Here is a 15,215-nt window from a genome sequence, read left to right as displayed (position 1 = left end):
AGTTTTCTCCTCCTCCGCCTCTCACTGGGTCCTCTGGACCCCAGGCAACAGTACTCACAAAGATGAGCCCCTTTCCTCTCAAGATTCCCAAAGCAACTCTCAAAAGTCAAAACCAAGCATGAAAAATCAAAGAAGAGGGCCCTCCCTGGTGGCACAGTGGATTAAAGCACAGCACTAAGAAGCTAAAACCACTTCAGCATGAGTTTGACCCCCGCCTGCCCCGGAGGTGACCCACATGGCGCAGCAGACACCTCCTGGCCCACCCACTGCTCTCTCAGCAGTGTACTTCAACAGTTGGCCCCATTCTGTCTCTGGTGAATCCTCTCACGGCCCCTGCACCTCTGGCCTGTACCCGAGTTCTGTATGCATAAATAAATAAATCTCAGCAGGTCTCAAGTTTAACTTGTGACCATGCCCCTTCCACTCATAAACATCCAGAAGGCATTTCATTTACTTACCGGTACTGGACAAGAAGCCTGAAGGAGGTTGCTTACAGCTACAAACTAAATCATGTGCTTTCAGAATAAGGTGCTCTTACAATTTCCCTGATAACCATCATTGGGTATATATTTGGCATCATTCAGGTTTCAGTTCAAGTATTACAGCATCAGCATCGGTCTGTAGCACATCACCCTTTTACTACCTTCCTGGTACCTCTTTCCATCTTACCCCTTTGTGATCTATTTCTCTGTCTCCCCCCCCCATAAACATAAACACCTTCATTAGAAGAAACTTCCCTATTATAATCTGAGGACGTAAAACAGGATCTGAACATAATAAGTATTTCATGAGTGATTCCAGTGATTAATTTTGTGTGTACCTTCCATGTGCTGGCTCTATTCTTTATACTGTGTATACAGTACAAACTTAAAACCGAGAGTGAACAGATGCGGTGGGCAGTGTTATTATCTGCATTTTATAGAAGAGGAAACTGAGACACAGAGAGGGTAAGCAACAAAGCCAAGATCAAACAGCTTGTGCTTTATAACTGACTGCTGCAAACAAACCATCCCCAAACTTAGTGTCAAAAAAACAGTAATGTGCTCTTATTTCCTGTGGCTCTGAGGTTTCACTGGTCTCAGCTGGGTGGTTCTTGCTTGAATTTTCTCATGCAGTTTCTATCAGCTGAGAGTTGGGTCTCAAGTCATCTGAAGGCTTAACCAGACTTGATGACTTCTCGCACAAGTCTAGAACTCAACTGGGAAGACTGGAGCTGTCTGAGCTATGCCCCTTTGTCTCCTTGTCTCCTCCCCCTTTCTCTTCTTTCTCTCCATGAAGCCTCTCTACATGGTTAAACTGGGCTTTCTCAAATCCTGGTGGTCTTCGCATGGTGGCTCACTTCTCTCTGTTCAGAGACAAGGGAAAACTAAGCATGCTCATGCTCCAGCCCCAGATCATACACTGCCACTTCTTTCCCATTCTGTGTGTTTCACAGTTGCAGCCTCGAGCTTATGTTTGGGGAGTACAAGAAAAAGCATGGAGCAGAGGGTCTACTTACTAGGGCATCATCTTTGGAGACTTGCTACCACTACAGTCAAGCTGGCACATCAAGCCAAGCAGTCTGGCTCCATAAACTATATGCTCTTGACTACTATTTTTTGGTGTGACTCTGTTAAGAATAAATGAAAAGGCCCTCCCTGGTGGCGCAGTGGGTAATGGCGCAGCACTGCAAGCTAGCCGCAGCCACTTCAGTGCAAGTTCGATCCCCAGCCCCAGAAGTGATCCACATGGTGCGGCAGACCTCTCCTGACTCTCCCACTGTGTCCCTCAGCAGTGTATTTCATTCATCTGCCCCTTCTGCTCCCCACTCTGTCTCTGATGAATCATCTCACTGCCCCTGCACCTCTGGCTTGTACCCCATTTCTGTATGATAAATAAATAAATCTTTTCTTTTTTAAGATTTATTTATTTATTCATACAGAACTGGGGGACAGGCCAGAGTTGCGGAGGGTGAGAGGCTTCACCAGAGACAGAGTGGGGAGCAGAACAGGCAGATCATGGAAGTACACTGCTGAGGGGAGCAGCGGGCGGGTCAGGAGAGGTCTGCCACGCCATGTGGTCACCTCCGGGGCAGGCGGGAATCGAACTCATGCGGAAGCGGCTCTAGATTCTCAGTGCTGTGCTTTAACCCACTGCGCCACCAGGGGAGCCAATAAATCTTTCTTTAAAAGAATAAATGAGTAAATGTATTCTTTTATCTGTATAGCTAGAGGGGATTACTCTGGAGATTTGAGGTCCCTAGAGGTGAATTAAAGTCTCCATCTCTTAAGGCTGAAAATTATTCATAATTTTGAACTGTAGTTTTCTCTGTTCTGTGTGCTCTAGTTTCCAAAGTTAAGGGGCATTCTCAGTTGGTGCTGGAAGGGAGGTGCCTAGTTAAGGAGACACAGTTGAGGAGAAACAGGGTTTGGAGGCACTTCTGTAGATGAAGACTTATGAAAGATCATATTTTAAATGAAGAAAGGACATAGTGAGTAGGAATGGGTTATTTCCAATGGGAACTAGCCATGCCCCAAAGGGATTACCATCCAGCTTGAAATGAGTTGGCTGGGACACAAATTCTACACAAACACCACACTTCATGCTTTATTGCAGATCTGGAGGAGAGGTTAAAAACATCACTGCCAGCACTATTTATTGAGTGCTTGCTTGTACCAAGCACTATGCCAATTCTCTTTCATTTCGTACCTCCTTCAAACATCACACAGCCCTTACAAGGCAGTTCTCAGCATGATACCAACTTCAAAAGTTCTGGAAACTGCTCATATTCCTAGCAAATGGCCAAACAGGATTTGAAGCCATGTCAGCAGGACTCTTGAATGTCCATGCTGCGAGTCACTGACTATTGCCTCATTTTCAGCCTTACACCCTGAGTCCGGTGACCCTGAACCTATTATTTATTTTGAGGACATGTCCTTGGCTCCATTCTCCCTCCACCACTGCCCAGGGCCACTTCACAGATGTTTTCAATCATCTTGATCTTTGTGCCCAACCCAGCACCTGAACTTAGGTAAGTACCTTAAAAATAGTTTTAACAAGTTAATGACTTAGAATTTCTTCAGAGGTCAGTGTAGCCCAAGGTTTTTATAAACTCTGTATCTAGCAATGAGACCCCTATCAATTCAATTCTTAGAGTATTACACAGTAAGAAAGCTCCCACTGGATTCCCTGGGTCTTTATTATAGGCCTGGTACATGAAACAGTCCATCTCTGACTAAATCATTTCCCTTCCCTCATCACATTTTGGAAAGCATAATTTTATAATATGTAGTGTTCAGGAGTGTCTTGGGGGAGGTGGTAAAAGACAGGTACTATTTGGAGGAAGAGCTTGTTCTTTGGGCAGCTATAATTCCAATTACCCACTTCTCTCTGGGTGTCCCATTTATTGTTAGATACTTATAATGTGGAAAATTTATAATTCTCCACAGACCTGCCACATTGACCCTCGGGATCTAACAAACAATATATCTGAAGAACACACTTCCATTCTCCCAAGTTCAAGTGTACCATCAGCACTTTTGACAAAGGTGTTACATTAAAAGGTCCAACTGTGTAAGTTGAAAGCAGTGATTATATTTTTCCTAGGATCAAGGACCAGTATCACTCATACGAAACTTCACTGTGCTGGGACCCTCCCTGGTGGTGCAAGGGATGAAAGTGTAGCACTATGAAGCTGTCTGCAGTCACTGCAGCAAGTCACTGCACTTCCCTCCAGCCAGAGAGGTGACCCACATGGTGCAGCAAACCTCTCCTGTCTCACCCGCTGCTCCCCTCAGCAGTGTATGTCAGTAGATCTGCTTGTTTTGCTCCCCACTCTGCCTCTGGTGAATCCTCTCACCACCATGCCCCCCACCAACTCTTTATGCATAAATACATAAGTCTTACAAACCAAAACATCACTGTGCAAAGCAGATGGGACAGCAAGGAACACAATCCTAAGGCCGAACAATGTGGAAAAAGAGAGAAGCCCTTAGAATTGGGAGCCCTCTAAAGGCTTCTTGGGTCCCTAGCAGGAAGCAACCAACTCTCTTTTTCACTGTCAGCACCTGCAAATTTATGATACAATCAAATTTTTTCATAATTATATATCTAAATTGAATTCCAGAGTGGGCAAAAGATGCGAAAATAATCCTATCTTTCTTTTTAACAATACATCCTTACAAATCTTTACCTCTGTTAAATGCCTTCTCATTGTACACCAATTTTTAATAGTGGGGTTTTAGTACAGTATCTCTGTGTTCCATTATTACAGTGATGTTTTAGAAAAGAATGACTTTTTTAGTCATTAATATAGTACTAAAGAGAAACTTTCAGAAATAAGGAATACGGAAAGAAGACTAAATGTTCACATTTTTTTCCGTTTTCTTCTCTACTCATTAAACCTTCCCTAGGCATCTGCCTTAGCACAGCACTAAAATCACAGCAGTACAAATAAGCACATTTACAAAACATCAGCTTTTCAATCAATAAAAACACTTAATTACCATGTGAAAGAGTAAAGAAAAACAAACAAAAACTAGCAACAGAGGCCCTTAAAGCAGGCATAAAACAAATGTGAAAAAACTGCACTAAGGCCCCAAATGGGAAAACATCACTTACTTTATACATATTTAGGATTTATGGTCTTCTCCTTCCCAGGAGGATTTAAGACAACAGGAAAATATTTTCATTCTTCCAATAACTTATTAACTGAAACCTAACTGGGGCAGTTTAAGTGTTGTACGAATCACATCTCTGAATTATACTCTTTTATTTAAAAAACAAAACAAAACCAGCTATAGTGCTCTTAGCTCAGTCACACGGTGCTCAGTCTTGGACAGGCTGATATTCTGTTAATTATACTTGTCTTTAGTAGGAAATAAGATGTAAATAATATTAAGCAGAGCATTGGGTTAAATTACTGTTCAGGCAGCTGAAAAAATGGAGCCTTGTCCAACAAATATATATCTACATTTTTTCCCAAACCTATAGTTAAGATAGAAATTTAAGTCTCTATATAATTCTAAATCCTATATGTAGTTTAAAGCCAGGAAATATGTGTTTAAGCTCAAAATCCCATTCCTTTATCTACCCTGCTGTGGTTATGCCAGGCAAATAATAGTTACAGTAATTTTAGAACCCTTTGCTATATTCTTAGGTATAATTAAGGGACTTGAATGTTGAGTTCCTGCCTCAATCCAGGATTTGTTTTCTCAAATTATATACCTAGCACCGATCTTGCTAGAACAATCACTGTATGTTTCTACTTTCACGTGACCTCACACTCCACCCTGCTGACTTTCTTCTCATGAAGCCATGTGAAGTTTATTCGGAAGACATGACTCCAAATTATATTTTTAATGTACTATCTCTTGACACTAAATGTGAATGCTATTGAAATTGAATCACACTTTTGGAGAATGGAGTCCATACCATGACATTAGCATATATTCATAACAAAACTACCCTCAATGCAATCCCTTGACATAATTGCTTACTAGGCACATTTGGAAATATGAAGGCCTGTGTTATAAAATAGAGCCTTGCTATGTCACCCAAAAGACAGTTAAATCCCTCAAGTCTTGGAATAGCACAGATTTAAATAGATCATCATATCTTTTATTTTGAAGGCACCTGAACCAGATTACCCCAAGATTCTCACAATTTGTCTCAAGATGGCCTGCTCTGGCATGCTGAGTAGTGTGAGCAATGAAATTCCCAGAGACTGGGAAGAAAGTTTTGCCTGAGTCTGAGTCCTTCACCAACCTAAAAGGAGCTCTCACCACTGAAGCTTTGCCCCTCCCGAATCGAAGAGGCAATCACTGCTTGCCTGTTTCAACTGGGATTTGACATTGTGCTTTGTGGGGTTCCTGTAGATTTATATATAAATTTATTTTTACATTATTTTGTGCATTTTCCCGTCTCATTTACAATCCCCTTGGGCTTCCCATCACCAAATCACCCATGTGCCATTACCATAGTCCAGTGCATTTTCCTCCCCACACTGTTTTTGATCCCATCCCCCACTCCACCCCCACAAAACATCTCGGGTATATAGCTGTTCATCATTATCATTTTCTTGCCTGTTCCCGTTACATTCCTGCTATGAGAGAAACCATCCAGTATTTTTCCTTTCCTTTCTGGCTTATCTCACTAAGTATGACCTTTTCCAGTTCCATCTAAGTTGCTGCAAAAGACGTGTTTCTTTTTTTTTTTTTTGGTTGCTGAATAATATTCCATTGTATATGTACCACCTCTTTTTAATCCAGTCATCCAGCCATTTGGGCTGTTTCCATGTCTTTCCAATTGCGAATAAAGCAGCAATAAACATGGGGTGCAGGTATCTTTTTGAATCAGTGTTTTTGTGTCTTTTGGGTAGATTCCTAGGAGTGGGATTGCTGGGTCGTAGGGAAGCTCCATGTTTAGCAGTTTGAGGAACCTCCAAACAGTTTTCCATAGTGGTTGTACTAGTTTGGGATTGCTGTAGATTTAATCAGTGTAGTTATCTGAGAATCTCATCTTTACGGAGAATAAAGATGAAGCCATCTTCTCCTTATCACTACTAGTAAGAACGGAGTCATCCCCTCCTTGTCCTGCGCAGCCCCCCCTCCCGTAAAGCCCCCCCCCCAAGTGCCTCTGGTCTCTTAGCACCAGATTTTCACCCCTTTTTTCCTAGCCAGTGGGGAATCTGCGTCACTGTGGCTCACCTATGTTCATTACCTTTGCTAACCTATTTTGTTTAACAAAATGCTATTTTGATTACTCATACAGCTTAAGAACTCACAGGTGAGGAATGCCCAGGGCTTCAACAATTTGCATGGAGTAATAATCATTTTCATCTTAAATAATCTAAGACCTTCAATAATTTTCTTGTCTAATGATTCCCTACCAGAGTAGAAACTCCCTCAGGACAAAAATTATGACTTATCTTTTTACCTCCAGGATCCAACTCTATACTTAGTACACAGTAGGCACTCCATAAGGGCTCAATGGATGGCTGATTGCTGAAGAAATCGTTAAAGAGTTTTTGTATCGCCAGGCCAGAAATTTTCATGGTAGTCTTATGCCATGTGCAGGCATGATGAAATTAGACAAGATACAAGCCCCTTAGACCTGTTTCCCCAGTAGTGAAATGCACATACTAATATGTAACCTACCATTCTCACAGAATTGAACCTGAATGAAATTAAATGATATATTTGAAAACCATACATTGTTTTAGATGCATCAACAATATAATGCATCTCAAGAGAAAAATTAGGTAGTTACAAAATGATAGTACATGTATGGAGGGAACCAGACAATCTACTTATAATAATTTATACTTTTTCTTTTGAGTGAATCAGTTAGAAAAGGAAACAATTGCCACATACTTGACAGATTCTATTCATTGCTGTAATTCTTCTCCCACTTCTGGCAACCTTCTGCAACTTTCTGGCCCTCTGATATTATTCGCTCCAAAGTTTAAGGAACCTCCAAAATTAAATTTAAAGCTGTTCAAATAGTTGCTGTTTTTTCCCCAAGTCAGATTTATGTTGACAATGATAACTGAAACCTTAACTAGATGACTCTCTAATTTCAGTACTTTAGAATTTTTTTTTTTTTTGGAAATAAAGAAGAAATATAAGCAGCACCCAAATACCTTATACTTTCAATAATGATTTGCAACAATAGGGTCATATACATAGATAACCTCATTTTAAAAACTGTTGGTAAATTTGGCCCATCTTTGCATTTAAGAACAAAACTACTTTTACTGATATATGAATACTATTACTTAACACATTCAGAGTAAAATGTAGTTTTAAATTCAGGAACCAATTTTAAATCAACAATTCCTACATATCTATTTGAACAGGTTTCCAGAAGTTTCTAGGTTTCAAGTTTTCTCTACTTGCATAATTGCTATAAGCAAAGGTTCAGGTGGTGGGACTTAGCAGACCATACTATATGTAACCTAAGTGAAAATCTGAATAGAATTGTCACACAAGGTATTGTTTTACTCCTGCTGCCTGCTTTTCTTTCAAAAATCAGTTTTCAATTTCTTTGTAAAAAATACTTTGGAAACTCCTTTTTTGCATTCAATGCATGATCGAATACGAGTTTTAATTCTACTATGGAACTATAAAATGAACAAGAGGTGGGTTAAAAACTCAAGACCGAAGAGATATTGATTTGCCAAGGTCACCATAATTTGTAACGCTGCCACGAACGGCATGGTGATCTTTGGCCAACAGGTGCTTGTGGAGTCAAGAAAGCAAGGCTGGGTTTTATCTCACTCCCCACTCAGAGTCTGTGGGGACATCATCACAGGCAGCTCCCCGATGATCACATCACCTAGGAATTCATGTCTTGGGCACCCTGTGTGGTGTCCGGTAGGCTCTTCAGAGTGATGTCTTGCCTAAGTAGAAGTGAACTAGATCACGCTGGCTGTCTTCTTGTTTACAATGGCCTTTTCTGCCCTACATCCTTTAGGAATCTCAGGGATCTGTGTCTGTTTCTGCCATACTGTCTTGTCCCTCTGGACTAGGAAGACCACTGTGCTAGAGGAGATCAGTGGTGGATTTGTTTGGTGGCAATACTTGGAGTTTCATTTATTGAAGCAGGACTTGGCCCAGGTGGAGTTACCATTTCTCATCCTTACCTCAACCTGGGTGACTTTCACTTCACCCCAAATCTGGTATCCTTTTAAGTCTGCTTAGACCACCAGCCACCATTTTCCAAAGGATTTCACATACCTTAGTCATCAAATCATAACTCCTGCTCACCCTTCATATATAAAAGCTAGGTTTCTATGCAGTTACCCCTGAATCCTGAAATTCAACTCTTATAGAAAACTAAGAAGCTTTCAACCCTATCATGGGTTACTAAATATTTAACAGTGTCTAAACCTTCACATTGTAGGATTTGATCTCTTTCATAAGCTTCTGAGCATACTCAGTTAAGTGAGGCCTCTGCCTTAATGTCCCCTAACTTGCCTTCCCTCACCGCCCACCTCAACTTCAGAGCCATTCTACCTCATCACACGGGGGGATTGTGACTGTTTTACAACTTGCATTATACTAAAATTCACTCATTTCAAGTGCGTAACTGAATGATTTTTAGTAAATACAGAAATAACTTATTACTGTAAGTTAGTTTTAAAACATTTCCATCCTCTAAACTCATGCAATTTGCAGCATACAGGTAGAACAGGAAGGGATATACCAAGTGACATAAGTCAGAAGAAAAAAGAGTATCTGATGGTCTCACTTATAGAAGACATATAGGGAAACTGAATAAAGGGCCAGGAAAAAACCAAAACGTGCAGGCAAACTATGGATTTGAGGGGGGGGGAGGGGAAGGAAAGGGCAAGAACACAGGGACCATGGTGATGGTGAGGGTGCTGTGGTGGTAGGAGTTATGGGGACTACACCTGGGAGAAGAAATTAAATTTATACAGTAAAGAATAATGAGATAAGAAAACAAACATTTCCAAGTTCTCAGTCAACTCCCTTATGATCATTTCCCGTGAACACCTCACCTATCCCCTGCCCCATGCAACCATTAATCATTTTCCAACTCCATAGACTTACTTTCTGCAAAAATTATACAAGATTGTTGGTTTTTTTTAATGTTAGGAATAATTTTATAGTGGTCAAATATGTATTACATGAAATTTTATTTAGAGAGTTTAGTGGCCTTAGTATATTTACGACATTGTACAACCACTACCACTGTCCCTGTCCAGAACCTTCTTATTGTCTAAGTAACTCACACAAGCGGGGTCATGTAGTGTTTGTTTCTTCTGTGACCAGTTGATTTGACTTAGTATGAGGTGTTCAAGATTCATTAACGTAGTATGAGGCATAATTTCTTTACTTTTTAAGGCTGAATAATATTCCTCTGTATATCTATGCCACATTTTGTTTATCCATTCACCTGTGGGTGGGTAAGTGGGTTGCTTCCACCTTTTTTGCTATTGTAAATAATGCTGCTATGAAAATATGGGTATATAAACACCTATTTAAGTCCCTGCTTTCACTTCTTTTACGTATGTACCTAGACCTGGTTTTGCTGGATAACATGGCAATTCTGTTTAATTTTTTGAGGACTTGCCACACCTTTTCCACAAAAGCTGGATGACTTCACATTCCCACAAGCAATGTCAAGGGTTTCATTTTCTCCACAACTTTGCCAACACTTGTTATTTTCTTATTTAATAATAGCTATCCCAATGGGTATGAAGTAGTAAATCTTTTATTTATTTTTTCAAGATTTATTTATTTATGCACACAGAACTGGGTAGAGGCCAGAGGTGCCGGGGCAGTGAAAGGCTTCACCAGAGACAGAATGGGGAGCATAATAGGCAGATCAATGAAGTACACTACTGAGGGGAGGTGTGGGTGGCAAGAGAGGTGGCCTAGCCATATGGGTCACACCCCCCCCCACAGCCCACCCTGACCCCCCGACCCCAGAACTGGGGATAAAACTCCTGTGCAAGCAGCTGTAGCTAGCTAGTTTCCTAGTGCTGCGCTTCAACCTGTTGTGCCACCAGGGAGGGTCCAGTATCTTTTATTTTTATAATGCATTTATCAACTTGCTGTTTTATTTACTCATTTGTTTAAATATTAGATGCCTGCTTCCCCAAACTAGAGTCGTGGTTGCCTGAGGGCAAGGAGCTATGTTACCTTGTTCACTGCTGTGAGCTCCACAAGACTCTATGTTCCACACACATTAGCTGAATGACTGGAGACCTCAGGCTACCAGTTTTGCTATCCCACAACTGCCTTCCTTTTCTCTTCTCTAGGATCTACAGAAACAGGGAGACTTTCTGCTCTGACAAACCAAAGGACTATGAAGAACTGGGAAGATGTTTACAAATGAACAAGAACATTCCTCTGAACTACAGAAAAATAAAGATGTTGTCAAACTGAGACCATTAAGAGCCTCAGGAGCCTTCATGACTATTCTACTGAAGCTGTAATTATAACTGCGACTATGTTAGACTCTTTTGGAAGTTAGTGAGTTTGCTACTCACATACAGACATAAAAAAGGCAAAGGAATAAACTCAAGGCCCTCCCAGGTGGCGCAATGTTTAAAGTTAAAGCACAGCACCATGAAGCTGTCCGCAGCTACTGCAGCACGAGTTTGATTCCAGGACAGGGAGGTGACCCACATGGCTCAGCACCTCTCCTGACCAGCCCATTGCGCCATTGCGCCATTCAGCACTGTATCTCAGTGGATCTGCCTGTTCTGCTCCCCATTCTGTCTCTGGTGAATCCTCTCATGCTCCACACCTCTGGCTTGTACCCCAGTTCTTGTACACATAAATAAATGAAAAAGAATAAATTCAACAGGCTAAGAGTGAAAACTAAAAAGCTTTAACTTGAAAAACAAATTGTACAAGCCTTTTTTGCTATTACCTAATTACTCATGCTTTCTAAAAATAAGTATTTTTCAAAAAAGGCTGGCATTTGTTACTCAACTTCATGAACATTAGTTCAGGAAGCCTGAGCAAACCACAAATAAATATGTCACAGAGACTGCTTGTCGTCTGCTTGTTTTCCTTTCTTTTCACAGTGATAAAAGACCTGAAATTTAGTGGAGCCTAAGAATGTGGCCTGAAATGAAGCCTTCATTTCTCAGCTTCCTTGCCGGCTAGGCATGGCCATGTCACTAGAATTAGCCAGTGAAAAGCAAGCAATGAGTCACATGTGATTTGGTACCAATTCCTTAAAGGAAGGACATACATCCTTCTATTTCCTTTTCTTGACTGGTACATGAACATGATAGCTGGACCCTGAGCAGTTTTCTTGAATGATGAGGTAGCATGTTAAGGAGGGGAGAGCGAGGAGAGAGAAAGATAATGGGTACCTAATAATTGTGAAGCTGTCACACCCTCCTGGATTGGACACCTCCAGATTCTCTCATGTCAGAGAGAAACAAACCTCTGTAGAGCAATAGCTCTTTTGGGCCTCCCTTACTGGAAGCTGAGCTAAAAAACTCAGAAGATCTTTTCAGTAAGATCATAAGGAAAACCCAAGTCCAGGGATAAGGTCTTCATAGGTATAGATGATAAGGTAGATTGTTCCATAAAAGTAGTCTGACTAGTTGCCAACCCTGGCTTGACCAATGTGGTCAAGGAGGAGGAAGTAATCAAATCAATACTAGCAATAATGAGAATAACGAAAATTATACCACTGATGGCTTGTATTTTTCGAGCACTTAAATCTCAGGCACTGAGCTGAAGGGCTTTAGGTGTTATTTTAAAACGTAATTTAATCTTTACAGCAACCCTGAAATTTAAAGAAGATATGTCTTGGTCACACAATTTATGAATGATGGCGTGATAATCAGAATCCAAGGACGGCGGACTGTTGAGCATTCATGCTTTATCTTTCATTGCATCCTGGTGGAGCACCTATTATGCTCCCCCTGTTCCCACACAGAATAAATAATCAGTAGCAGGCCTCTCCTGCACCACACACTCTTTTACCAAGGAAAACTGTCACTGCATCCCCACTCCCACCCCATCAAAGTTTGATGTCATAACAATGCCCAGAAAACCCCCAATACATGGCAAATCAGGAATTTCTGATTTCTTTCTATTTCTTAAGCACAAAATACCTGTCAGTCAATAATTTCCTGGGATCATTTATTATAATTACAATTGAGACACAAGTAGAACCTGAAGCCAGGTTAACTGTGTTATTTGACATTTATGCCGATATCAACATTTCAAAGCTATTTGATATGATTCATTTGCTCCTAGTTCCATGCGGGGCAATAACATAATGAAACACACACCAATTCATCAGACAGTTTGTAGACAGGAGAGCATCAGTGCATGTGGGAGCCAAGTCTTACACTAAAGTGGGGGAGGGGACTATCCCATCTTTGTGTTTGTCAAATGACCTTGGTGGCAAAACCTCATCACAAATCAGTTTCACTTTGTATGAAGCTGAACTTACCAAACTTTTGATCAAGTCATTTAAGATAATAATCCTAGGCCTCATCTTCCCTAACTATACAATGGGAATAATAACAGTGACTTTCTTTCTCAGAGTGAATTCGAAGATTCAGTAAGATTATACTTGCTAATTGTTTGGCATAGTTTGTGACGTGCATTAAGAATTCAATGAGAGATAGCTACTTTAAAAAATCATAGTTCATGGGTGGCACAATCTGACTGAATGAAATTGTCCGTGAACCGAAGTGTTCAATTATCAAACAATTTTCCTACAATGAAAAAAATGAAGAAGGTACAGTTACTTCTAGGTTGACTGGAAAGATAATTCAACCTTGCTGATTTTAAATCCAGACATTTTTTTTAAATGGCTGTCTCTAAATTTAGCTTCTCTTGACTCAGCACAATTTAGGCCATTATTAACCAGCATGGGCATTTTACTAGGCCTTGTTTGATATTTAGCCTCTCTCTTTGCCCCACCCCTAACCCTGAGTTATTATTACTCTCTATTCTTAGATTGCCTTTAGTGGTGGTTTCAAGTCAAGGACATTATTCAAAGGGATTTTTCTAATCTTTTCTTTTTCCTTTTTTTATCCTAATGGGTATAAAGTTATCAGGGGTGAGCACTACCTTTGATCTTTTAATCCCCATTGGGAGACTTTATGCAAGGCGCATGCAACAAATAGCTTTGAAATGTCATTACCACGCATCTTAGACTGAAAATAACCTTAATTTTGAATCTGTGGAACTCAACTGAGTTGGAATGAATTTTCTGAAACACATCTGCTGTAAGAATTTATTCCTACAAGTATTATCTGTGTCCTTTCTAATTGTTAATGCAGAACACCCCTGGTTAGATTAATAAAAATTTCCCGAATAGTTGAAGTAAATCCAACATCTCACTATTTACCCCAAACCTAAATTCTGCCATCAGAGGAAAAAAGTAACAGCTTTCCACTATTTCCAATACCTATTTCCAGGAGAATACCCTTAAAAAAATAATGCTTACTGTGATTTTCCAAGTACATTTACTATTTGGAGGGTACACTCCAGGAAACCCTTCACTGCCAATAAATCCAGACTCTCCAGTAAGAATGCCGCCACATGTGAAAACAGGCCTGTGAAAAGAAGAGAAAAGGAAACAACCTGAAACAATCTAACATCAATTTCTGAAAGGTTTAATCTACAAATATGGATAGTTAATATTGAGTAATAAATGCCTGCACCAGTAAGATACTTGAAAGCTTGCTAGTTCTTAGAATATTTAAGCTACAGCAGAAGAAAACATTCAGTCCAGTTAGCATGTCTTCATTACAATAATACAAGAAGAATTTATCCATCCATCCATCCATCCATCCATCCATCCATCCATCCATCCATCCATCCATCCATCCATCCATCCATCCATCCATCCATCCATCCATCCGTCAGTGAGTCCTCCATGCAGTAGCAAGATGTTATAAGAAAATGGAAAATAAAAATTTTTAATAGTGGGAGTGATGAAGAAGCTGAGAGCTAGACTATATGCAGGCAGTTTTTAAAGATTAACAGCCTGTTAATAGTTAAAAAGTTTTTAATTTCCTACACTAGGAGAAAAGCCTAACTCTCCTCCCCCTTTCTGAAAATCATCAATCATTGCCAAAACCTCCCTCTGAAATGGGATTTGGAGGGGGAAGAAGAGATGCCAACCTTGCCAATCTGCGGGTTTCCCCCAGACTGAGTCCTGGGGTAGCTGGGAGGTTGGCAAAGAGTTAATTTTCGGCAAAGAGTTAACTTTCCGGGAGCCGTTCCCTGGGCGCCCAGTGCCTTGAGTTTTTCCCTAGGCTTATGTTCCCGGGCAAAGCCTTCCCGAGGGAAGAAAACAGAAGTAAAATAAATCCCCATATTTGACCCCTAGTGCTTCCCTTCGCCCCCATAAATGAAGGCGGAGAGGAGGCAGAGCTCAATTTGAGCCCCCGCCACGTGGTGCCCGGAGCAGCTGCCATTCGGCCGACGGAGCTGGAGGCGCAGGAGGGAGAGAGGTGGACCGGGGTAGCCCTGCGATTCTAGGGTCCTGGAAGCCCCCCGCGCTGGGTCATCCCGGCGCCCTAGGGAGCTAGGGAGCTAGGATGCAGAAGAAAAAGAGAGGGAGGGAGGGAGCCGAGCGGAGGACGCATTACCTCTCCTGGGGCTGCGGCCGCGAGAGCTGGGAGGCGGCGGCCAGCAGCAAGCAGAGCGGGGCCCAGGCGCCCGCACCCCTCATGGCCGGAGTAGACGCTCAGGGCTCGACCGCACCCCGGCGCGCGC

General features: G+C 41.3%; 1 protein-coding gene across 1 annotated transcript in view; it reads right to left on the bottom strand.

The window, feature by feature from the left end:
• Positions 1-15,215, bottom strand: part of PCOLCE2 (procollagen C-endopeptidase enhancer 2) — a 60,504-nt gene extending 45,289 nt beyond the window's left edge. Inside the window, exons 1-2 of the mRNA XM_004682134.1 lie at positions 15,089-15,215; positions 13,939-14,047 (exon numbers count right to left, since the gene is read on the bottom strand). Coding sequence (XP_004682191.1) covers positions 13,939-14,047; positions 15,089-15,171 — 192 coding nt within the window. The 5' untranslated portion in view covers positions 15,172-15,215. The remainder of the gene's footprint in view (positions 1-13,938; positions 14,048-15,088) is intronic.

The sequence above is a fragment of the Condylura cristata genome, unplaced genomic scaffold (assembly GCF_000260355.1).
Source record: "Condylura cristata isolate star-nosed mole 26May11 unplaced genomic scaffold, ConCri1.0 scaffold00014, whole genome shotgun sequence".
Classification (NCBI taxonomy): domain Eukaryota; kingdom Metazoa; phylum Chordata; class Mammalia; order Eulipotyphla; family Talpidae; genus Condylura; species Condylura cristata.
Note: the sequence above shows the minus strand (reverse complement) of the source record. Positions and strands in the feature narration are given on the sequence as shown.